Raw genomic sequence first — 24,984 nt, 5'->3', positions numbered from 1 at the left:
TACTATGTACTATACTACTATTTACTATATAATGATATAATACTATATTACTCTATCTATCTATCTTTCTATCTATCTGTCTGCTTTGTCTAGTCTAGTCATTTTATACTGCACTGTGACTCATGACAAAGTAGGAGGTTGACTTACAATTGTGAAAGGAATCTTCCTCCTGAAAATCCCTCCACCTTCTGCTCTGCCAAACTCTTGTAAATCTACTCACCACCAACTCCTTCTGATGACTCCACGCAGTTGGTGAATAAAATGTGGGGGAGGAGTGGGCTGAGAAGCAATAAACAGGATGTTTGCTATGTAAGAACACCAGCAGACACACTGGGACAAAAGAATATATATACAGCCTCAAGACATAAAACTGCACCACAGGGGCAGGAAGAAACACTATTTAATATCCCTGAAAGAAAATAAAATAAATAAATTTGCACCAAACCACCTGGCCAAGAAAAAAGGCCCATACCTCCGTTGATGTAAGTTGGTGTACGGTTTATTATAGATCTTAGCAAGTGATGAACAGATGCACTGGCCTGAAGGCTATCCATGCATTTGTGCATGGATAACAGTCAGCCCCATGAATGGAACAGAGGAGCAGTCAGCCAAGTGTGACGAAAGGATAATACATCATGTAGATTGTATTTATAATAATATACAGTATGCTTAAATATTTGTGTGTATCAGATAATAGAGCACATCAAATCATTATGCTATAAGAATTCCATGTTTTTGACCTGATCTTGGGCTAAGACAGAACATCTTGAATTTCTTGTTTTATTTATGACTGATGCTCTCACACTCTCAGCTTCAGTGGCTCTCTCAAAGTCTTTTTGCCACGGCACAAGATTATTTATATGTGTGAGGCCACCTGCAAAACTCTGGTTATGAACCAGAGGCCACCTCTTCTTAGTAGTAGAAGCGGTGGTGGTAGCAGTAGCAGTGAGTCTGGTAGAATTACTGGTTCTATCTGTCCCTACCACAGCCCATTTTCTGTATCAGTTTGTCCAGCCGCGAGGTGCCCTTCTTCTTAGTGCTGCCTCACCACCACACCACAGCGCAGAAGAGGGCACTAGCAACGATAGTCTTGGACATGCAGTTCCCCAACCTGACATACTTAGGTCTCCCAGTGAGATAGTCCGCTATCCAGGAAGTGAGGTGTAAGTCCACTGCCATCTCTATTAGCTTGTGTCTCAGGAACAGGGGCTGGATGATGTCAAATGTGCTGGAGAAGTCAAAAAACATGATCCTCATAGCAGCATTCCCCCTGTCCAAGTGTGAGAGAGCCCTATGGAGCAGGTCGAGGATGGTGTCCTCCACCCCCACCTTTTCCTGGTATGCAAACTGCAGTGGAATGAGAGCATGGGTGACCTCGGGCCTGATGTGATGGAGCCCCAGCCGCTCCGTGGTCTTCATGATGCTGGATGTCAGGGCGACCAGTCAGTAGTTGTTCATCTCCCTCGGGTGTAGCTTCTTGGGAACAGGGATGATGTAGGATGTCTTCCACTGCAGGGGGACCCTCCTGAGGTGTAGGCTCAAGTTAAATACATGCTGAAGGGGCTCCCCCAGATCAGAAGCACAGGCCGTAAGTAATCATGGGGACACTCCTTCTGGGTCGGCTGTTTTGCTGGGACAGAGCCTCCTTAGTTGTCCGCTCACCTGACCCGAAGTGATGGTAGTGGTGGTAGTAGTAGTAGTGGTAGTAATAGATACACTACTACTAGTTTTAGTGGTAGTAGTAGTTGTAGTAATAGAGACACTAGTAATAGCAGCAGTAGTAGTTTTTGTGGTAGGAGTAGTAGTAATAGAGACAGTAACAGTAGTTGTTTTAGAGGTCGTAGAAGTAGTAAAATGCACAGTAGTAGTAGTAGTTTAAGAAGTAGTAACAGTAATCATCCCTGTGTTTTTAAGCTGTTTTCATGATCATGGTTGCTCCTGTTTCAAGTCCCTTTACTGTTAAATGTTTACATTAGCCCTTTCTCCCCCCTGTAGATTTTAATTAGAGGCTGCTACACTGCTGCCCAGCTTGGCTGTGCTTCTTCACGGGGGGAGGCCAATATGAAGTAACACTAGCAGTGTGTCTGTATGGTGACAACAGCAGATGTTTTGAATTCTGCTCCACCAAAGAGGAAGAGGGCAACTTAAAAAAAAACCAAAACAAACAACACTGTTGGATGTTTTTTTTATTGTATGTTTCAATTTTAGTAATTAGTTTATAAAATTCTACAATTAATGAAATAACCCAGAATGTCATATTGTATCGTAAGAGAGAGAAGGCTGTGTTTATGCTGCCGGAGGAATGCAGCCTATTGGATGGTTGCTGTCCGTGGTGCTGAAACTATGTCCACTGTTGAAGTAATGACAGCAGTACTAGTAGTTGTATGCAGTAGTAATAGTGCTAGTGGTGGCGGTGGTAGCAGTAGTAGTATTAGTACTAGTGGTACGTGTAGTAGTAGTAGTGGAGAAGTGATAGTAGTAGTTTTTGTCGTATAGTAGTAGTAGTGCAGAACTATCCAGTAGTTTCACTATAACGTTATTATTATAAGCTTGTGTGTCAAGATGTTTTTTTCTTGAACTGAGTAACAGTGATAGTGATAGTATTAGCACAAGTTTTAGTGCTACTGGTAGTAGTAGTTACATTAGTGGCAAGACTGGTAGTAGTAGCAGTAGTTGTAACAATAGCAGTACTGACAGTAATGTTAGTAGTAATACTAGTTGTACTGGTAGTCGTAGTAGTAAGCCAAGCTAAGCGAAGATAAGCTAAGCTAAGCTAAGCTAATCCTTTATTCATTCAAAAGTGGGGAAATTTGCATCATTGCAGCAGTAGACAGTTAAGGGGTAGTTGTACTTGTTTTACTGGCCTTGCCTGGCATTTTAAATAGTAGTGGTGGTAGTTGTTGTGATTACACAAATTAATGTGACACAGTTCTCAGTTAGCTTCTTGTTCTTACATTATATGGCAGCTTGAACAAATTCCTGGCTGACCTGAAGCTGTTGACCGTAGGTAAGGACTGTACCTTGTCATCTGTTATCAGTTCCACGAGGTTTGTAATGTGCAAAAGTTTGCACATTACAAAATAGCATTATGGCATTATTGTTACTGGTGTTGCCATATTACATTATTATCTCTTGTGTTATGTTTACAAGGTTTGACATTATGTAAGACAATGAAATTTGAGGATTTCCACCCTAATATCTGGCAGTTAATGGAGCTGAGTTTTCAGTTCAGATGATTTCTCTCCTTCTTCTTCTTCTTCTTTTTTTTTTAAATTCTAGGACTCAGTTCGTGTATGAAACATGAAACATGATGGATAATATGAGCACAAGCAACAGAAATGCTTAACAGAAGGAAGAGCAACACTGTCTGGAAGAGGAAAAAGAAAGCAAAGTAGCGTTTTCTTGTGGGTCTACGTGTACTCGAGAGTAAAAGGTCTCTGGAGTAAATGAAGTTAACTCATCATGACCAGATTTCTTTTCGGTTCTTGAAGCTCAACATCTGCAGGTATCCACTACAGGCCTGTGCCAAGAAGGCAGTTTGCAGTTCTTCCCTCTCACACCGCCCACCACACACACAAACGCGCATGCACGGGCACACGCACTAGAGGTGGGAGTGGATGCTCGTGTAGCTGCTGGAAGCCAGGATGGGATAATCATGCGTGTCTGGCTCCGGGCGTTGATGCAGCTGCCGTTGCTGGATACGGACTGGACTCAGGGCGCAGGGTGGGTCTAGTTCCCGACTGGAGCTAGCCTATCTGGACCTCATGTCGATGCTATCAAGCATTCCGAGAACGACGAGGGCGATGGGTGTGAGAGGAGTTGGTGCAGCTCTTTGAAACGTCCAGGCGAGAGAAATCAGCCGTTTTCTCAGATGGAGGACAGGATTCACCGGCATTAAAGCGCACACCCGGCTTGGAATAACTTGGAAAGGAGGAGAGAGGATACCGAGGCATATCGTTCGAGGATATCAAGGAAACCCTTCTTTCGTTTCTTTGTCTTTTTTTTATTTTAACTGGGATAGCGACGGATCACTTTTGCATTGGTAATTAGAAGACTGCCTCTTTGGAGCGAGCGGCAGCCGCATCCGACCCGACCAAGCGGTGTTTGTGTGGAGGGGGGGTGTGGATTATTTGGATGGTGAGGGCGCAGTGAGGGCTGAGAGAGCGGCTTGCCGTGTGTAGGAGGAGACGGAGGGAGACCGGGCAGTTTGAAGGGACGGGGAGCCAGGAGCGGCGCGGCGGCTCCATGAGCGGCTCCTGCCGGGACAGAGCGCCCAGAGCCCTGCCGGAGCGTCTCCACCGCCGCGGGTAGAATCCCGGGCTACAGGACGGTGGCCAGTTTGGAAGTTTTGATGCATATGATCACAACCACCATGATTTTTATGATTCTTGGTGCTTCAGTTGTAATGGTAAGACACCTTCACCTCCCTCAGCCACAATAGCATTTTGTAATTCCCCCACTGAGGCTATAACAGCTATTCAATGAGTCAATTATAATACAAAATGTCTCGTGATTGATCCCATTTTAGGATAAACTACACAGCAGGCCTATCAATGACATGTGGAAGTAGGTTAGCCTACCTATAATTACCTGCTGTCATAAATAAATAATCTAAGTCCGCTTAGATGCAGGAGTCCCCCTCTTATCAGGAGGACTGCCAAGACTATTTCAGTCCTTTCCTTTATGGTGTTTCCTGTTGTTGTTTATCGTAGGTAACAGTAATGGAAAGAATGATTCGCTGTCTGTAGTAATAGCCTAGCCTATTGCTTGACATGTCCCAGCTGACTGCTATGGTTCTTTGCAGGCGATAGCCTGTTTAATGGACATGAACGCACTACTGGATCGCTTTCACAACTACATCTTACCGCATCTACGAGGGGAGGACCGCGTCTGTCACTGCAACTGTGGAAGGTAGGCTAAATGCCATCATCCTCTCCAGTATCTGGGATAAACATGGTGGTGTGTGCTCTTTGCTTTTTTACCCGTCAATTCTTAATTGCTGAAGAGGCCTCGAAGATTTCTGGCGGTGAAGCCCCGCAAAGCCAGCTCCGATGTCAGCGTGTCTGTGCTCTGCCATAGCGGCTGATGTTTCCAGAGGTTTTTATTATTATTCTTACTATTAATGTTATTACCATTCGCTCTGGCAGAAAGATAGATTTGGCGTTTGATCGCGGCTGTGTCTTTTTATATGCGCCGGCTGCAAGGATTTTTTCGGCTTTGCTGCATATAGGAAGGTGTGTGTCGGAGCCATAAATAGGTAATGAACTATGAGCACTATGAGGCCGTTCAAAAACAATCCGAGCATCAAGTGCGCTGTGCGATTAACGTAGGCCTCGCACGGTGTCGGTGAGAATATGAACCTGCTGGGCCAATTACGAACATATGAGCCCTGAAGTGAGGTGGCTACGGCTTAAAGAAGTGAACGGGCTTGAGGGTACTGGCTCATCAGACTACCTGCTGTTTGCTGTCACAGTGAGGTCGGGTTTGAAGTGAGGAAAACAGCAGCAAGACACTCATTAATATATTCATCCGGATTTAATCGCGCATTTTGCATCAACAGTTAGAAAACCAAACTGGACTGAGTGGATGAGCAGAGACACAAATTGGGCCTCTGTTATTATTTCTGGTCTTAAGTCTCCACTGTGGGTATGGCAGCAACAATGTTGGAGCAAGATTTATTTTTTTTCTTTACCTGACGGATGCACACTTCAGATATTTGATCCTGATTGGTCCATGTCCTGCAGGCAATAGCTGCAGCTGTGAGCACACACACAACAGGGCCTCTGGAAGGGAATTTTCAATGTTCATGTAGGTGCAAGCTGAACAGATGCACATTAAAACAAAACAGCAGTCTATAGTGTGCATACTGCCATGAGGGGGCTGATGTCTTAGCAGCTCATTAGCAGCATTAAGAGACCATTCAACTGTGGTTTTTTTTTTATCTTGTAAATCCAGAAATGGGTCATCATCAATCATATTAGATCGTGGTTGTCAGAGAGAAATAATCTGAGTGAAAGTTAGGAAATTCCACTTGTGCGTGCAAGAATAGCATCGATATAGACTAGTGAAGACAAAAATAAGGGTTTCAGCTTTAAGATGATATGCATCACTAACAACACTGTAATGATTAGACAGTCACACCAACCTTACAAATGCTGATAGAGGTACGGTTCTGAATGCAAGTGGAAATGTAAAATAAATAAATAAAGCAGCTCTGAGCAGTATAATTCCAAAAAGATCATTTTCCTCCTTGAGGAGTGTTGGTTCAATGCATAGGCACTGACCAAACGAACCCCCGTGCCACTGAACAGTATGCACAGTCAAACCCCCGCTCCTCCTGTTAGTGTTCAGGTCACTGTAACCACACCGTGTCTTTCACTGACCTGGAAACACTCCTGAATGGGAGTCAGTCATCTGTTTTCACATAAACAGCAGAAACGTGGGAGACATGGATGAACAGAACAGAGCTCAGGCTTCGCCTGCCTGCCCTTCCATCCATGAGGCGTGGAGGTGTTGGGACGCCCACAGAGCTCACCTTGTCCACCTTGAGGACACTGCTAGTGTCATTTTATTTGGCAGCCTCTCTGCTCAGATTTGGATGTAGTTGTAGCTCCTCTAAAGGGGGTGAAGCATAGCCTACATGAGCGGCCTCTGTGGCAGGGGAGATGTATAAGAGTGGACAGAGCACGTTGATATAAATGTAACATTTTCAGCCCAAAGTCTTGGCTGAATGTTGTAATGTTTATAGTAGGAAATAAGGTGCTCATTCAGATTTTCCAGTTGAAAGGTTTGAATGTATACGGAATCATAAAGTAATCTTTTAATTTATTTAGAGGCATTAAGGCAAAAGCATTCTTCGGGGGAATGAAGGAAACCTGGAATCAAATTTTGGGTTATCTTTACACTTGAGTTAGCCTTGAAAATGCTGTTAATGGACCTCAGTGGCTGCATGGCGCAGGTTGGGGAGGTCTAAAAGTTTGATCCCCCATGTGGCCATGCTTCTTTTGTAAGGTACTTACAGTAAGGTGCTAATCTGCAGGACATGTTTTTTTCTTTTTTCCTACATTCAGTATAAAGTACTGTAGAAGTCCTGCACTGCACACCAGTCACACATCATGATTGGATTTTACATTAATAAATTATATAAGCCAGTTTACTTCCAAGGGATTTTTTACTTTACTGGGTGTTATGCCTCTCAAACATAGAAAAAAGCATCTATTCAAATAAACAGTTGATCAATATTTTGGCCATTAGTGGTAAAAGAGGCAGTCAACTGATTTACTTCTGTTTGTCATGCAGAGAACCACTTGGCCTGTGAAATTACTTGACATACAGAAAATGTAGAATCCATTGTTGACATTCATTTTTAAAATCAGTCACTTTCAAGCCCTTCAGATTTACAGAGCTGCTTCTCCTGCTTGCTGCTGTACTCCTTTATTGTAGAACTCCTTCAAAAACCTCAGTCAGTCCAAACCTGTTATCAATGTAATGTCCCAAAGTGTGTGAGTGCATCTATACTCACTTCCAGCAGTTAAATCTCTGCGCTCCTGCTGTGTTCCCATACGGCATTTGTCAAACAACTGCCCGTGTTGTTGGAGTAAGAAAGCCTTCATCCTCTCCCAGGAGGGCAGGTAATACCAGTACAGTAAGGCTTTCATATCATGGATGTATCTGGTTTACAATGGATCCCAATCGATGCAGGACAATGAAGGCGATGTGAATGTCTCTGGATGATAGCTGATCAGTGGTTGCTGTAACAGCTGATGTGCACCGCTCTATTTGTTATGTAGTCCCTTTGCTGTAATACAATAGAGTCACGTGTTCACTAATCTAGAAACATGCCTTTAAATCTACTTTTAATCAGTGTTACATTTCCATATTTCTTTCACCATGGTTCCTTTTGGCCTCCTGTGAGATGTAAAGACCTGGTTATCAACAATCAGACTGCCTGTGAATCAGTCCTTTCATGTTTCTCTTATTTAGAACAAATGAAAGACTTTCCAGCAAAACACTTTAAAAAACTGATTTGATTTAAAAATGATAAAAGATAAAATATCTGAAACTCACAAACCTTGCTTCCAAATTTGGCTCATTTAGGATATTTGTCTTACATATATGTAAAGCTTTTGCCGATGCGGCTGTGGACGTAAATGCCTTGCTAAGAGGCCCCTCAGCAGCAGTCACCCTACAGTAGTTAGTCTACTTTCAGGCCTTGAGCAGTTTCTTCACATTTAAAATTACAACTGAACCATAAACCTTTTTGCCTAAAGTGCCTGGGGACACCCAAGGCTCCTGGAGAGGGCTTCAAGGGTTTCTAGCCATGTGCAGATTAGTGCAATTTTATTATAATTTTGAAATCTCTGGACTGTCTCTAACTCTTCCATCACTTTCCCCTGTCTGTCCTCACACCAGGCATCATGTCCACTATGTAATCCCATATGATGGGGACCATTCATTGGTGGACTCGTCAGAGAACTACTTTGTGAGTGACAGTGTGACCAAGCAGGAGATGGACTTGATGCTGGGATTGCTGTTGGGCTTCTGCATCAGCTGGCTGCTGCTGTGGCTGGATGGAGTCCTACACTGTGCTGTCAGGGCCTGGAGGGCAAGCCGCTACTATGGTAAGGAACCAGTCCACTGTTTGATGCTTTCAGATACACATGAAGACAAGCACAAGCTCAGCATCCCTTATATGCCCTAAATTGATATATTCCCCAAGATGTGAATGCACTGCAAAATGACAGGAAAAAAACATACCTAAATAATTTCACAGGTAAAAAAAACACATCAGCAGCATTAGCAAAATGTTCTAAAGCAAAAATTCTATATTCCCATTTATCCACAATGTGTCTGCATCTCTGAGCGCTTGCCAGGTTAACACAGCAGTTGGTGGAACTCTGGAAAATGACCTTCCCGCCTATTGCTTGGGCCATTTTTGGCTCTTGTCACAGATTTTTTTCTCTCAGTTTACTGCGACCTCTTGGAAAATCACTACAAAGCATTCCAACCTTAGGATGATTCAGATTTAGATTTATCAGATTCATTCCTCAAACCTTAATTCAATATATAAATTATCTTCATTTTCAGTACAGCTATAGCACTCATGAGCTCCTAACAGCACCGCCATCAAGTGTAATTATGATATTGTGAATGTATTCAGCTCAGGAAGTTTTTTTGATAAAGCAGCATGACCTCACACTTTAATAAGAATGATAATAATAAAAATATAAGTGTGATAAAACAGTGTGTTTGTTTCAGGGTACAAAATATGATAAATGTCTCTCTCACTCGCAATAAATTCACTGAAGTGACTTAAACACTTCTGTATATCTCTCTTAAATTATCTTGATGGCATACATTAATGTAATTGATGCACTATGTTGCTTTGCTTTGGTTCATCATTCAGTACATTCAGCACATGAGTCAAAATGTTGCATTAGCATTGAAACAAACAGAGACTGTCAGACTAAATCACATCTCAGCAGTTGTTTGGATTGCATACACAACATGTAGCATTTAAGCCCGGTCCGACAGAGCACCTCTGCTAAGTTAAACCTGTAATAGTCTCACTGGGGACACTGCAAGAGCAAACTAGCAAAGCAATGCATTAAGGTGAAATGGATTATTAATAGGAATTGAAATAATGGGAGATGTTGCCAACTCCAATTAACATTTCCACTGACGTAAACCTAATTAGGAAGACTGAAAAAACTGCTTCATAGGCCACAGGTTACACAGGTTCTCAAAATGGAAAATGACCTCAATTTACATTCATGATTTTGACTTTCATGGCAAGATAACGTCTCTTTTTGATAGTGGTTTAGTTGTTAGCATGGCCGCAGGTTAATAATAAAAAAATGAAACGATAAAACCCACTTTCAAAAATGTTAACAGGCATTTACAATGCAAATGTAAATTGTGAAATAAAATTCTGAATAAAATGTTGGACACTGCTGAATACTGAAGTGAGCACTGAGGATGAATTTAAAAGAAGACTAACTTGGAAAACCTGACGTGAATGGCCTTTGACAGCCAGTGGTCCCAGAGGCTTCCCATGGTGATGAGGAAAGATTAACTGAAAGGGCCCTTAAAGAGGATCTCAAGCCTCAATCATGTGGGGTTAACTAATCAGGGAAATAATTGTTCTTAAAACCTTACAATCAGTTCTACAGTTAATAGACAGGCTGTAAAGGGAGACGATGATTTAGTTAGTGGTCACTTCTATTGGAGAGTATGATTAGTCCAGGAGCAGCGTTCAGCATAAACTGCCGTATGACCTTCTCCATTGAAAAATCAAAGAGCCCTAGTTAAGTAATATGTAATCACACCACTTAAACATCTAATGACAACTTCTGATTTTTGGCTTTGTAATGTATGATAATTTATAGTTTCTTAAATGTGTATTTTTAATGTTAAATGTGTCTTGACAGGAATCTATCTATCTATCTATCTATCTATCTATCTATCTATCTATCTATCTGGTTGCCATTATGAGACATACTACTACATACTACACTATGGGGCTATAATACAAGTTTATTGGGCTTAACATTTGTGTCGTCTGCATAAAAGTGGAATTTGCCAGTAATAAATCCCAAGGACAGCATGTACATATAGAATAATCAGGGATCCGTGATAGACTCTTGGGGAATGCCACGAGAGAGTTGTGCCAGTAAAGACCATTGTATCCGGTCTGAAGTAAACTTCTTGCATCTTGTAGCACATCAATGATGCCAACGAAGCTTTGCAAACATTATAATCACTATGTCAAAGGCCAGGCTGAGCTCAAGGGTAATTAAAATGATTATTTTGAAGTAGTTCCAGCATTTACCTCACTGTTGAACTACAACTGGTCGTACTTGCAGATTAATCCAGTGAGATAAAATCATCAGTGATAACTATTTTTTCGTGTAAATTTTGAAGAAACAACAATAATCAATGATTTCCTCAAATTAAATCTAAAACGTGTATATCCTGTTTTTATTATAGAAAATATTTTTATAGAGAAAAGCCAGGATGTTTTATTGACCCATTGGCACTGATAGCAAAACATGGATTTTATATAAATCTTGTATAGGGCATTTTCCCTGCAGAAGTTTTGTTAATTTAAATCTCAAAAATCATGAATTAGCTCTGTTTAAATATAAACATCCCATTTTCTCTTGTAGCTTGCTGACCAGTTTGAATATTCAGTTTTATATATTCAACAAGATGGATATTTAAGCTTCAAGACCTTCTCAGTACTATGTCCGTCTGGTATTAATAAGCAAACCACTTTCCTTTCTCTTCCTGGCACGAGAAAGCAGGACATATTTAGTCCTGTTTGCATTCAGGACTCGTTTCATATTAGAAAGTGTGTCTCAAAATTTGTAAAAGTGCTGTTTGAGGAATGTCGGAAGACGCTGTGGAACCCCCATTGACAGTGGTTAAAACTACAATCACACATTGCTTTGTCGCAGACCGTTCTGAAACCATTTACTCTAACAGTGTCTTTAAAACTAGTGTAACCTCTGTAGGAGTATAGCATTATGAACAGTATCTAATGGTTATATTAAACAGACAGTACTTTCCTTTGTCAGTAGAAGATATTTTTTGTAACCACGTAACTGCTATTAAACGTAAAGTACTAGTAGTGCCACAGTATGTTAGGAAAATAATAGTTTGAGCTGATTATCTATATCTATATTATATAACGAATGACTCCAGCACTTTTGCAAGAAAGTATGGATTTCTAATTGCCCTACTGTCGTTGAGATCATTTTTTTCAGCCATAGCTGGTAAAGCACTGGCAATATTCTTCACTGGGATTTGAAGAATAACTTGGAATACCAGTGCTGATGTGCAGGACCATTAACACAGGTGTTTCCGGTTATTTTTGCTGATTAGACCTCCTCTAAGGTTAAAGGTCGATGGACCTAGTGTATGCTGGGATTTACGTGAGGCTGCGCTCCATTTGACTGTGATGCTTACTACGCAGGAGTAAGGTCAGAATGCCTTTTAAATGGAAGGCCAGGCGTCATTGGAGGTTGCTGTTGTGATCCCGCTGAATCAATATGAGCCAGTTAGATTCATTTCACAGGCCATAACTTTTTTCCACATGAATTCCGCCAAGACAGGCCATGTGAAATATGTCTTTGCATCATTTACGATGTGGCTTCTTCATGTAGTGTCTTTCCTGGTCAAACAGCTGTCAGTTCTAGTTGGCATATGTCATTTTGCGTGCGTAATAGAAATGGAAGTGGAAACCACTAACCTGACAGACCAGATGGTTACACAGAACCGTCTGGGAAGCTATTCATGGAAACTCTTTGGGAAAGGACAGACACTTTAAAAAAATAAATAAATATGAATGGGCAACCCGTTTGGGATTTGTGTATCACAAACCTTATCCAGATTGCTTTAAAAACTAGCAAGCAGTCATCTGTGTAGCTAGCTAGGTAGTTAGCATGTCCGTAGATGATGGGGAAAGACACATAAAAGCCATTCGAAACCCACTCATAGCTGCCAACAGTTCCTCACAGGATACTGATTGGTCCACACCTCTGTGAATCAACCACATTTGTTCGGCTTGATGCTTGGCAAGATGGATTCTCTGTGATTTTACATATCCAACTGCTTCTTAAGACTCCCACTTATAAAGGTGTAATAAGTCCCACCAGACAAAGCTTAGAGGAGAGTGAGGCAACCTGAACATAGCCCAACCAAACGATTAAAACTGGTTTACCATGGGCATGCAGCGACTAATGTTACTTCTGCCTGAGTAACTGCATGTCCCAGAAATGTCTATGGGATAACTTCAGTTTCAGTGGTTAGCACCGTCACATCACAGCAAGAAGGTCTTGATTTAGATTCCCTGAATGGAGTTAAGTCTGTTCTCAAGGTTTTTATTGTTTGTCACATGCATAATGTAGAGCTACAGCTGCAGTGAAATTAAATTGCGGTAATGTGCTAATTAGAGAGGCAAAAAAATTTCAACTTTATAGTTGTAAAAATTAGTATTCACAACTAAGGCATGACAAGAGAGACAAGTGAGAGACAAGTTAAGCTATATTTATGAGGATTAAGAGAATAAAAACAAGAACCAAAACCTAATACGCCCATAATATGCCTTTATACACCACATGGGCTCAGCAAATTATAAATAAATACCATATATTGGTTAAATATATATGATAAATATATACATATAATACTGTAGGACTAAAGGCAAATGCATAATACCCTGTGTTGATGTGAGGAGTGGATTCAGTCCAAATACAAGGAGTGGTTAAAAAAATCCTGATTCAGTCCAAAGTCAAGGCGTTCAGGTGAAGTGGAAACAAACAAATAACAAAAAAAAACTTTGTCACTTCTCATTACACTTGACAATGAGAAAATGTTTCCATGCAAACATTGATTTGGTCTGATAATCAACAGAGTACATGCTGAATATGTCCAGCGAAACTAAACTCATGCTGAAACGAGAGCAAATGGACGTGTTGAGATATCGTGAAGACGTTTTTCCACTCATCCAAGTAGCTTCTTCAGTTCTAAATGCCTGGTGGGTACTGGTGTACATTGTATCAGAAGACAGATGGTTTGAAAGAGGAGTAAAAGCAGCCATCTATGTTAAACTGGAATACCCTTCTCTGAACAGGGGAGGTGGACTTTGATATAATCTCCCATCCATTTATTATATGGTGGACTGCAGCATATTAACAACTTGATTTTAGCAAAGGAGCCCCTCTACATAACAAGGCTTCAGGATAAATGTACTTGCTTGATCCCTAATTTATATAATAATAATAAAATATAGCAGAAACAGAATCAGAACAGTTTCCTCCAATTACAGGTGACTAGCTGTTTGTTAACTGATCCCTAGTCATGTGAGGTTTAAGTGCGCATCACCCACAGATGTTCCTATTAAAGCCCAACCTCCCCTTTTAGAAGTAAAGCAGCTACTTTGTTTGAGTGGCGTAAATGTCTTCAAGAAACTCCAGCTGCCCTTGTTTCAGCTTTTTTTTTTTTTTTTGAAAACCTGAAAACCTTCTCAGACACACTCTATATGTATCTGGATATAGCAGTTACTAAGACTGGATCAAACCAGGCTGGAATAATAGAGAGAATGACACACAAATTCCCTCCCACCATCTGCTGTGCTGTAGCGAATGCTACATTCCCACATAGTGTGTGTTTAAATCCAACTGAGTGTGATAGTTGCTTCTTAATTTCCTGCCTTCTGTCAACACGCGCTCTCTCTGAAATATCTGTTTCATTTCTCTCACCATCTCCTCCTGACAGATGAAGGATGCATGTTACTTTAGCAAAAGAAAAGGAATGCGGCGGATTTAATGAGACAGAACATGTGGTGAATAGCTCATCCCTTGGCGTTTCGCCGACACAGGCAGAGAAATGAAAAGCCTTTCAGTGACGCTAGCAGCTAATAGACACACGTGTGAAATCATGACACGATGGCATGAAATCCCTCACATCAACCACCGACAAGACAGAGGATTCATCTGTGTGCACTGGGAAGATGCTCGCTGATGAGTATTGGCATCTTGGATTACAGTGCTTTACTTTCTGATAGTGGTTTCTCAGCCCCTGACAGGATTAAACTCCCGTGCCGAAACAAATTTATAGCATTATTTTTACTGAATTTGTCTCAGTTTAGGGACTGTTGAATATTGAAACAAAGCTGGAATATTCTGTCGGCTCTCTGTTGTACGGCCCTCAGAGTCGGGGCTGTTCTGTGATATGGAGGTGGCCTGGATCTTTAGTTTTAAGGATAAAGTAGGTGATATGTGACCTGGATTGAGGGAACGCCGTGGAAAAGCTCCGCAGGCACGATGGGGAAAGGCAAACGATCCAAGACGGATGGTTAGAAATCATTTTAAAAAAGCACTAATGTTGGTTTTCTTGATTGACGCTGCCATGTAAATAAATAGTTTGACTCGTCCAGGCTTTAACGTTTGCAGGCTTCGCTCGGAAGTGTAGACGGCCTTGCAGCAGCAAATGAGACAAAGCTTTAGTACGACAGTGTAAAATGCATCATCATTACAAAAAAAACACCCAGAGAGGAGGGAACATCCATATTCATTAGCGGCACTTATATAGTGGGGGGATATAGGTTTCTGCTTTTGTACTGGGAGGGAATGCCCCTCGCTTCTGTCTGTGTGTGTGTGCGTGTGTGTGTGTGTGTGTGTGTGTTGGCTGTGACGTTGGTGCTAGGTCAGACTCGTTTAGAGATGAGGAGTGAAGGTGAGGCTGACAGAGCGGGGAAGGATGTGTATGTGCGTGTAGGAAGAGATGTGTGTGTGTGTGTGTTGGGGGGGGGGGGGGGTAGGATGGAGATGCTGTCATATCCCCACCCCCACTTACACACACACTTGCTCTTCCTGAGCTATAAATAGAATGAGAGAGAGCAGCTGGAATGGCAAGTGGGAAACACACACACACATGGTGCATTGAGACGCACATCGATTCCCTTCGCTTTGCTTTTTTTCCCCCCTCCTCCTAATTCCGTCTCTAGCTCCTCCCTCTCCCTCCCACGTCACTTATTGAATCTACTCCTGGTCATTTCCTTTACAATGCTTGTTGTCCGTTTGACGTGACTATCCGATCCTTGTCTTTCGCAAAGACAAGGCAGGGAAGGAAAAACACAACTCAGAAATTGAGATGAGGCATTAAACGCCTCTTGCTTCCCTTGGCTCGAAAACACAACAGTTGTGTCTTTGCCTCCCATTTTCTGCTCTGAATTGCCGTTCCTCCCAACTCCATCTCCATCTTTTTATTCAAATGAGAGAAACCTGTCTTCGTTGCCCCTTTTCCTTTGGATACCCTTCAGAGCAGTCCTTGTGGACAGCATACCCATTCACAGCTATAAATAACTCACTCTCTCTCTATTTTCTCGCTCTCTTCCTCCTCCCCATCCACCCAACACCTCACCCCTCCTCTCCAACTCCGCCACCTCCACCACCACCCCTCTTGCTCATCCTCCAGCAGGGCCATTTGCTACAGAGCTTGCTGTCTGGGGTTCTCCCCTCCTTCTCTCTCTCTCTCTCTCTCTCTCTCTCTCGGTCTCTCTCCCTCCTGTCTCTGTGGACCTCACTCCGCCTCGCCAGCTCCAGTTTATAACCCGACAAGCACAAATGTCCGCCATTCCCATCTTTACATTAAACCTCACATTCACAAAATCCCTCTGTGTTTTCCAGACAGGTATTTCACAACTTCTCCGTTGTAAAGCCTGCGCGTTCTGTACATCACGGCGGCTGTAATTGGACAAAGACAGTAACATACATTTTGAAAATAAATCCGTCTTTATCTCGCCTGCAAAATCCTGTTAGAGTAGATAAACGGACCAAAACACAAATGTGAAGGATCAAGGGCAATACCATGGTGCACTTGAAGAGATTGATGCCATTTACTGTCCTCATCCAATATTTTAATGCTCCAATCTTTTATCTCATCTTTGTCCCTCTGCCCTCATTGTAAAAACAACACACAAAAAAAAAATCAGCCTCAGCCTACTTCTGAGAATTAAAACTTGCTGTGATCAAACTGGTGGTTAAGACATATTAAACATCAACTTTCCCGCTCTGAGGTCTCCTAATTCATTTTAATGCAGCGTACTGTGAAGCAGAAAACTGGCATGCATTTGATTCTGGGTGTTTCTCTATCAGACTGGCTCATCTTTGAAAATATTACATGTTGAACTGATGCATGAGCTGCATTTTTAAAGTGGACCCTTTAGAGTTTAAGACACATTCAAGAAGAAGAAATATTCATTCTCAGCCTGGCCTTCAGTTCATACATATTGCAGTGGAAGATATGTGGCAAAGAGGTGCTTGGACTCATTAACATCAAAAATACAGTTCCAAGCACACAGATGAGCCCCCTGAGTCTCTGGTTGTTGATGTGTCTTGTCTTCCTCTAACTGGATTTAGGGCCAGTAAACCAGACTAAGAAGGATTTTAGCTTTTGTGTGTCTTGATCTCATGTGCTGTCTAGCTCCTCGGCTTTGGCGTCTTCGAAAGCTTGCATTTAGTTGTTTTTGCTGTCGCCTGCACAACTAGACGATGTTGCTCGACAACATGAGCCCCATAAGGAACATTACAAAATGTAAAATGGCAGCACAGCTCAAAGTTCAAAATCCAAATATTCATATTTGGATTATTTGACTTTACTTTACACTGTTCCATGTTACCGGTACAGATTGCAGTTTTGTGATCTGACATGTGTAGTTTTAGGCAGCGTTTGTCCCACTTATGCAAGGCCACATGGACACAGTAGCATGTAAATCACGGGACAAAACAAATTGGTTTGGGGTCTTTCAGAAATCATTCAAAGGTGGCTCTGTTTGGAGTAAATACCAGTGTCTCTTGTCTTATCTTCACTGTGCAACAGGTTTAGTAGAACTGTGCTAAGTCTCCTGTTTCACTAGCTCCAGTGACATTTCCACCCCAAAAAAGACCCAACATCACTGGTGTCAATGACGTTCCCCTGACGTCTGTGGTCATAAAGATGTTTGAGAGGCTGGTGCTGCCTTTCCCAAAGCCCTGGGGACCCTCCTCAATCCTCTCCGATTTCTTTACCAAGCAAACAGGTCCATTGAAAGTGCAGCCACCAGTGGATTACATCATATTTTAGAACATCTGAACATTGGGGGATTGACTTCAGTTCAATCATCATAGACATCCTCCACCAGGAAAGTGGCCTTGTTCAGTGAATCTGCAGTTATTTGACAATGGATTACCAATTTACTGACTCACCTTCCTCAACTAGCAAGTCTGGGAACAGCACAGGTTTTCCCCTGGGTTCCCTATACACCAATAAAACCCTGTTTGGCCTTTGAAGTTTTTGGATAATTCAACACTCTCAGGACAAAAATAACTCTATGAACAGGAGGGAGGTGGTGCAGCTCGAACAACCTGGATCTTAACACACATAGAGATGGCAGTGGACTTAAGGAGAATACACCCAGTGCTGCCACCCCTTAGTACTGGGTGGATGTGCTGCGGGGTCTGTTAATTTCCATTTCCCAGGATCTAAATTGGGAGACGAGTATGTACTCCCTCCACCAGAAGTTCACATTCTCAGATTCTCCTCAGGGCATTTTAAACTGCAGCTATCACGTCTGCTATTTGCTCCTCTGTCCACACAGGAAAAGATTGTGATTCAGTGGACTATTAAGTAGAAAGGAGGACTGTGGGGGGAAAAAATCCTCCTACCATCCCTCCAGAATTTAATACACCTAGAGAAGTGTGCAGGTAAAATCATCACTGACCCCGCAGACCTAACCCCTCCTCTCTGGCAGGGATCTCAAACCACTGAGAGCCAAAACCTCATGGCACAGGAACACTTTCTTCCCACAAGCTGTCCCCATTATGAACAGAGGACAGTTGGATAATTTATTCATCCTTACAGGAAGTGACAGTTTTAACAGCAGCTACAGTCACAACAGGACAATGACAGTAATCTGGAGGTAAAATACAATATACTATATTATTTCAATTATAAAACACATAGTTTTATATATTTACAGTATTTTACTGAGACGACTTCTGTTTCTGTTGTCTATAGGAGTGTGGATACACATATGCCCGAATAAAAGATTCTTAAATCTATGTCATCATACTTTGTGTTGCATTGTATCTTTCACTCATATATTGCCAGAATTTATGTTTTTGTGTGTTTTTAATGCTCTGACTGCGTGTTTAAGGCACACATTGCAGCATGTAATCCTGATTTCTCCAGTCCAATTCTGGCTGGGGACTTATATTGCACGTTAACCCCTTTACCTTGTATGTTCCCTTTCTGTATCTCATGTCGGCTTTATATATAATAATATATTTTCTCTAAAATAAGCTTAACAAAAATGTTAGCGCCCGCTTTGGTACACACTGTTCAGTATTACAACAACGCAGTAGTATGCTAAATCCCTGTGGTGCTTAGTTGTGATCTGGATAAAAGAAATGCCTCAGATGATTATTTGATTAATAAAGTAAAACTCTAAAAGTGAACTCTTTCTAGGCCTTGGTGCTTTTATGGTTTTTCAACTCATACATAAAAGTAACACATTTTAATGCATTTTTCATGAAGGTTTTGCCACTTTTTACTCTTAGAAGCTGCACACAGAAATCCTGACCTTAGTATTTCTATAATCTATGCTTCAGTGTTGTATTTTAGGAGTGTATTCTTTTCTTCAGGTTCATGGATATTTTTTATGTATTAATGACTATTTTACCAGGCAAAGTGGGTAACTGCCCCAGACCCTCTGGAGGTTAACTAAGTTTTGTTATATTTTGTTTGTGTGAAGGCTCTCAGTCATCCAGGTCATGGTGTTTTTAACATAATGCTCCAATGTGTATTATACACTGCCTGGCCAAAAAATAATTTGCCACCAAAAAAAGGTCTCACACTCTAATATTTCATCGGGCTGCCTTTAGCTTTGATTACAGCACGCATTCACTGTGTTGTATTCATTTTTCACCAAGATCCTGTATTGATGATGGGAGAGTCTGACCACTGCTCAAAGCCTTCTCCAGCACATCCCAAAGATTCTCAATGGGATTAAGGTCTAGACTCTGTGGTGGCCAATCCATGTGTGAAAATGATGTATCATGCTCCCTGAACCACTCTTTCTCAATTTGAGCCCCATGAATCCTGGCATTGTCATCTTGGAATATACCCGTGCCATCAGGGAAGAAAAAATCCATTGATGGAATAACCTGATCATTCAGTATATTCAGGTAGTCAGCTGACCTCATTCTTTGGACACATAATGTTGCTGAACCTAGACCTGACCAACTGCAGCAACCCCAGATCATAGCACTGCCCCCACAGGCTTGTACAGTAGGCACTAGGCATGATGGGTGCATCACTTCATCTGCCTCTCTTCTTACCCTGATGCCCCCATCACTCTGGAACAGGGTCAATCTGGACTCATCAGACCACATGACCTTCTTCCATTGCTCCAGAGTCCAATCTTTATGCTCCCTAGCTAATTGAAGCAATTTTGTCCGGTTAGCCTCACTGATTAGTGGTTTTCTTAAGGCTACACAGCTGTTCAGTCCCAATCCCTTGAGTTCCCTTCACATTGTACGTGTGGAAATGCTCTTACTGTCACTATTAAACATAGCCCTGAGTTCTACTGTTGTTTTTCTTCGATTTGATTTCACCAAACGTTTAAGTGATCGCTGATCATGATAAATCAGGATTTTTTTCCAACCACATTTCTTCCTCGAAGGCAATGGTTCCCCACTATCCTTCCAGTTTTTAATAATACACTGGACAGTTCTTAACCCAATTTCAGTAGTTTCTTCAGTCTCCTTAGATGTTTTCTCTGCTTGATGCATGCCAATGATTTGACCCTTCTCAAACAGACTAACATCTTTTCCACGACCACAGGATGTTTCTTTCGACATGGTTGTTTAAGAAATGAGAAGCTGCTTATTGCATCAGTTGGAGTTTTTTTTTTTTTTTTTGGCCAGGTAGTGTATGTAGATGTTGCACATTCTGAACTAAATGTACTAAACCCAAATATGTTTTGGAGGAAGGGGCTGTGGTTAATAGACTTTCCATACTTTTCCAATACAATAAATCAAGGTCATAACTGGACAGCTAATTTTTCAGTAACACCTTACTAAAACCTGCCTCTTCTTGTCTTCTTCCTCCAGACACTCCATCCTGGTCATGGCTTCCCCAGTTCTGCAACCTTCGAGACCTCCGTCGCCGAGCCCAGCTCAGACAGCTGGAAGACTCCAGCGGCAACATGGTCCACATCAAGCAGAAGCTCTACCACAATGGCCACCCCAGTCCCCGCCACCTCTGACTCTAAAAAATAAAAATAAAAAATAACCTAGACCTTCCCTCTCCTTAAAAATTCCTTCTCCACTCCTCTCCAAAATACCTCCTTCCCAAACTGCCCCAAAGGCCAAGTGTTGCCTCAGAGACCCTGAAAAACTGCCCTCCCACTGTTCCATAACAAGGCCCCCCCTAAAACCTTCCTGACAGGACTTTCTTATGACTAAACCCCAGTCCCTGTCAGCACTTAAAAAATCCCAAAATGGAGGAAGATGACGATTATTTGTTGCCACTGAAATCTTGTCTTATGTCCATGTCCACCATTGTGGGAGGAAGAAGTAAAAAAAAAAAAAAAAACATTTTTAAGGGTGTTTTTTCTGTATAGAGACATTTTCTGTGTTCATTGTTAAACTTGGCATGCTCTTTTAGAACAGGGTAAGATGTGGGCAGCGTATGGAAAGGGGCGGCAAGGAGGGCATCATGATATTTTTTTTTTTCTCTATTGGGTGGGACGGGGACTTTGTTGGGATACGGTGGGGCAAATGAGACTGGCGGGTGGGTGGGTTTTTGTGACGTTAGACTGCTGCTTCTGTAAATAGTTATAAATACGGGCAAGTGGGATTTAACAGTCTTTAAAAGTGGGGTGCGTGGGGGGATTTTTGTGTGAGTCGTTTATCAATAGAAAACATAATGATGGACTGTGTGGGTAAAGATTATTGGAATGGAAACGAGTCTGTTTGAAAACTGGATGTGAAACCATGTGATTTCTGCTAAAAACACAGATTAATTAGCTTTGTTACTTAGTGAATTAACTGAATGTATTCATTTTTCCTGTAAATATGTGAGGGGGAGGGGAGCGAGTCCGGTCGTGGTCTGGGTTCTCTTTGCTATCATTGTTTAGCCAGCCAACATGAGTCAGTTCAGTACACACGCACACACACACATACACACGTCCATGTTGCCAACACTGCGCTCTGCCACTCAGTTCAATTTTCTTTATCCAATTCCCTCTCACTTATCAGGAGCAACCAGCCTATCAGCAGAGGGAACCCTCACCCAGCACCCCCCTCGCCCTCTCTGTCCAGACATTGCTGTTGTGAGGATGAAATGTCTGTTTTATTAAAAGTGCCACTGAAGCACAACAGTGACCTCTGATGTTTGATTGTGTCATTCCAATCATGTGAGCGGGGATGAGAGCACCTTCTCAAAGAGAGAGGTTATTTCAGAGAACCGGCGACAGACTGATTATACAGAGAGGTCCTGCTGACCACTCCAGTTTGGTTAATTACAATTCAAATAGATGTTTCAAAAGCACTGACTAACACCATGTCTGACTAACAATGCAGATAACACTCGGAAGCAGCCAAGAAAAGCCCTCCACTGTTATCCAACTGCATGTTAAGACACATTCTTGAAGCAGCAAGGGGATTTAGGAGAATATTTTTACTTTGCTTGGATATTTTTTTTTAGCAAACACATGTTCTTCTCATTGTTCATGTTACTAGTGTCACACAAGCTTTGAGAACGGCAACAACTACCTGAGAGAAATAGACAGAATGCAACAGGGCATCAGTCCCACTGGTTAATAACTTAACTTAACTGACATATAAAGTTATTGAAAGATAAACACATTAGAAGAAGAGAATCCCGATTCGTGTTTTCATCAAAGATCCCAATTGATCATTTTGTTGGACTAGATTTACCTTCACGGTCAGACTGGGTTCAGTTTATACTGTACAGCCGTCACTGTATCTGCCTTAGTTTGGAGGAAGTCTACTGAGCAGTGGCTTCACTTACCACAGTTTCTACTTCTTCTGCAGCCTCTGTGGTTTTGGCGTCATCTTCCTTGGCAGCAGCCTGAGTTTCAGGCAGTTTCACATCTTCTGTAACCGCAGAGTCAGCCTCTTTGGTTGATACGACTTCTGCTCCCTTGGACTTCTCTGCAGCCTTCTTGGCATCCCCTTGCTGCAGGTAACGGATCTTTCACAATCTCTGTAGCTGCAGTCTTCATGGCAAAGTCTTGTTACCTCTGAGGATGTGGCTTATGTTGTGACTTTATTTGGTAGAATTCCTTTTGTCCTGACTTTTTTGGTAGCAGCCCCTGAGGATAAAAGCTACATCTTCCCTACAAACCCTCGTGGCATGCGGCATTACCGGAAACCGCCTCAGTCATCGCAGGTCCTACTTCTTGATCAATCTCTGTGTCTATACCAGTGTCTTGACCTTCTCTGTTGCTACCACTTCAACCTCTTTAGCAGTATCAGACATGAACAACACCAGGGACCTCAATTGTGTTCTTCATAAACCTATCAATTTGATCTTCCTTCTTCATGATTACCAACTTTTGGTTACATCAGTTGCTGTAGATTCAGCCTCATTTACAGTGCTTGCCAAGGACTTGAAATACATAGGTTAAAATGTTTTCTTTCCCTTTTACAAGATCTGTAGTTACTTCCTCTGCAGCTTCAGTTTCTCATATTCTTTGCGTCCTGGGCAACAGCTTCTGTGGCTTCAGGTTCTTGCTCTAATTCAGTGGTTGGTTCTTCTTCAAGTACTTCATTTCAAGTACACACAATATAGGTAGCTAGAGCAGGTCTAGAATCTCTGCAGTCAAAGTGGCTCCAATGTGGAGGATAACATCTGCTTGTAGCTCTGAAGGTACATCTTGCTCGCAACCTGTATCTTTATTTTGTGCAAGTGAAGCAGCTTTCTGAGCGTCCTGCGTCCATATCCTTTGGGAGGAATGGCCGACCTTGTCAACCCCCACACCTGCTTCCATCAGCAGCCAGTCAATTTTCTGTGCATGCTGCGTGATGGCATCATCAACTCTTGACTCAATCATTTACTTCAGCCCATACTCCGCCTTCAGAAAAGTAGACGGCAACCATTGCAGGATATTCAGCTAACCTGCCTGGCAACCCCAAGACTGAAGATTTTACGCACAGGTATGCTGTCTTCACAGTTTGAAATGTCTAAACCTGCAGTCAAACTGATCAAGTTTACACTGCTGAATTAAAGCACAGGAGGTTGGTACAGTAATTGGGGTTTAACTTGTTTCCTGTGATTGGGAGTATATTTACTGGTGTCAAATGACCAAGACTCTTTGCTTGTGTACTACTTTCTGAGAACTTAAATACCATTTCATTAAAGCAATAAATCAGCCTCAAACACATCAGTGGTTTCATGGCTGAACACACTATACACACCATTATGCAACTCGAGCTAGCGAGGCAACCTCTAGGGACCAACACTTTCCTTTGCGGTGGTAAAGCGCCTTCAGAGTTGCTATACTGGCTATTACTGAAATACAATATGGGTACTCATGGTCTCCCTGCACAAGTTTGTCGAAATTGAAGAGCATCAATCTTTCCTCCTCCTAAAAGACCCAGTAACGCTACGTTCAAAGACCCATCAAGTTGGTAGTTAATGGCCCAGTCAAACAGCTCTAGCTGTTACCAGCGAGCACATAAGCCAGAGGAGAAAAAGTGAGGCAACTTATGCTCAGCCAGTGACCTTTTCAGTCAAGGCGATGACCTTTTTATTTCATGTCGTTTTTGCCCAACCATGCACAGTCAATAAAGTATGATACCAGCTTGTTGCTCTGCCCTACAGTGCAGTGGAGAAATGCATTGAGCTCAGCTCCGAGGTCCTCACTAATTTTCTCCTGCAATGTAAAAATCATAAAAATGTCTAAAAAAACAGAGCATCTTCACTGTATATTTGGCACCCAAGATGAAGTGACTGTGGCTTGTTTAGGCAGCAATGCACGAGTTTCATCTACAAACAGCAAGAGGCTGCAGAGATCTGACAACGTCAAAGAGAATTGGCTTAAAATGGACATTTTGTTTAGAACCTTTAATGTCCTGTATTAAGCCTGTAGAATAACAGCAGGTCAAAATGCAACAGCTAATACACATTTTAGTGCCATTTCATTAATATTAATGGAGCAAATTAAGTGCCTCACCCTCTTTTGCCGGTGTCAGCCAAGTCAAATATCTTCTGCATGGCTGTGACTTCACCGCGCCCCATGGGTGCCAAGTCCCCACCTGTCGTAGTGGCATAAAAGGAAAGCCATCTTCTGAAAGGAAGTGCTTAGAGATACAAGTCAGCTAATACGTAAAAAGAAAAATATAGAAACTACACAGATTTACAAATCAACAGCACCTTTAATGAGTGAACCAATGTAAGGAATTATTTTGT

General features: G+C 42.0%; 1 protein-coding gene across 1 annotated transcript; it reads left to right on the top strand.

The window, feature by feature from the left end:
- Nucleotides 1–4,351: 4,351 nt before the first annotated feature.
- tmem240a (transmembrane protein 240a) lies at nucleotides 4,352–20,812 on the top strand (the record flags this gene model as incomplete). Its single annotated transcript, XM_084553185.1, has 4 exons — nucleotides 4,352–4,408; nucleotides 4,805–4,911; nucleotides 8,413–8,621; nucleotides 20,658–20,812. 4 exons carry the CDS (start codon nucleotides 4,352–4,354, stop codon nucleotides 20,810–20,812), a joined length of 528 nt encoding a protein of 175 aa, XP_084409311.1.
- Nucleotides 20,813–24,984: the final 4,172 nt, after the last annotated feature.

Source organism: Chelon labrosus, assembly GCF_963514085.1.
Source record: "Chelon labrosus genome assembly, chromosome: 10".
NCBI lineage: Eukaryota > Metazoa > Chordata > Actinopteri > Mugiliformes > Mugilidae > Chelon > Chelon labrosus.
Note: the sequence above shows the minus strand (reverse complement) of the source record. Positions and strands in the feature narration are given on the sequence as shown.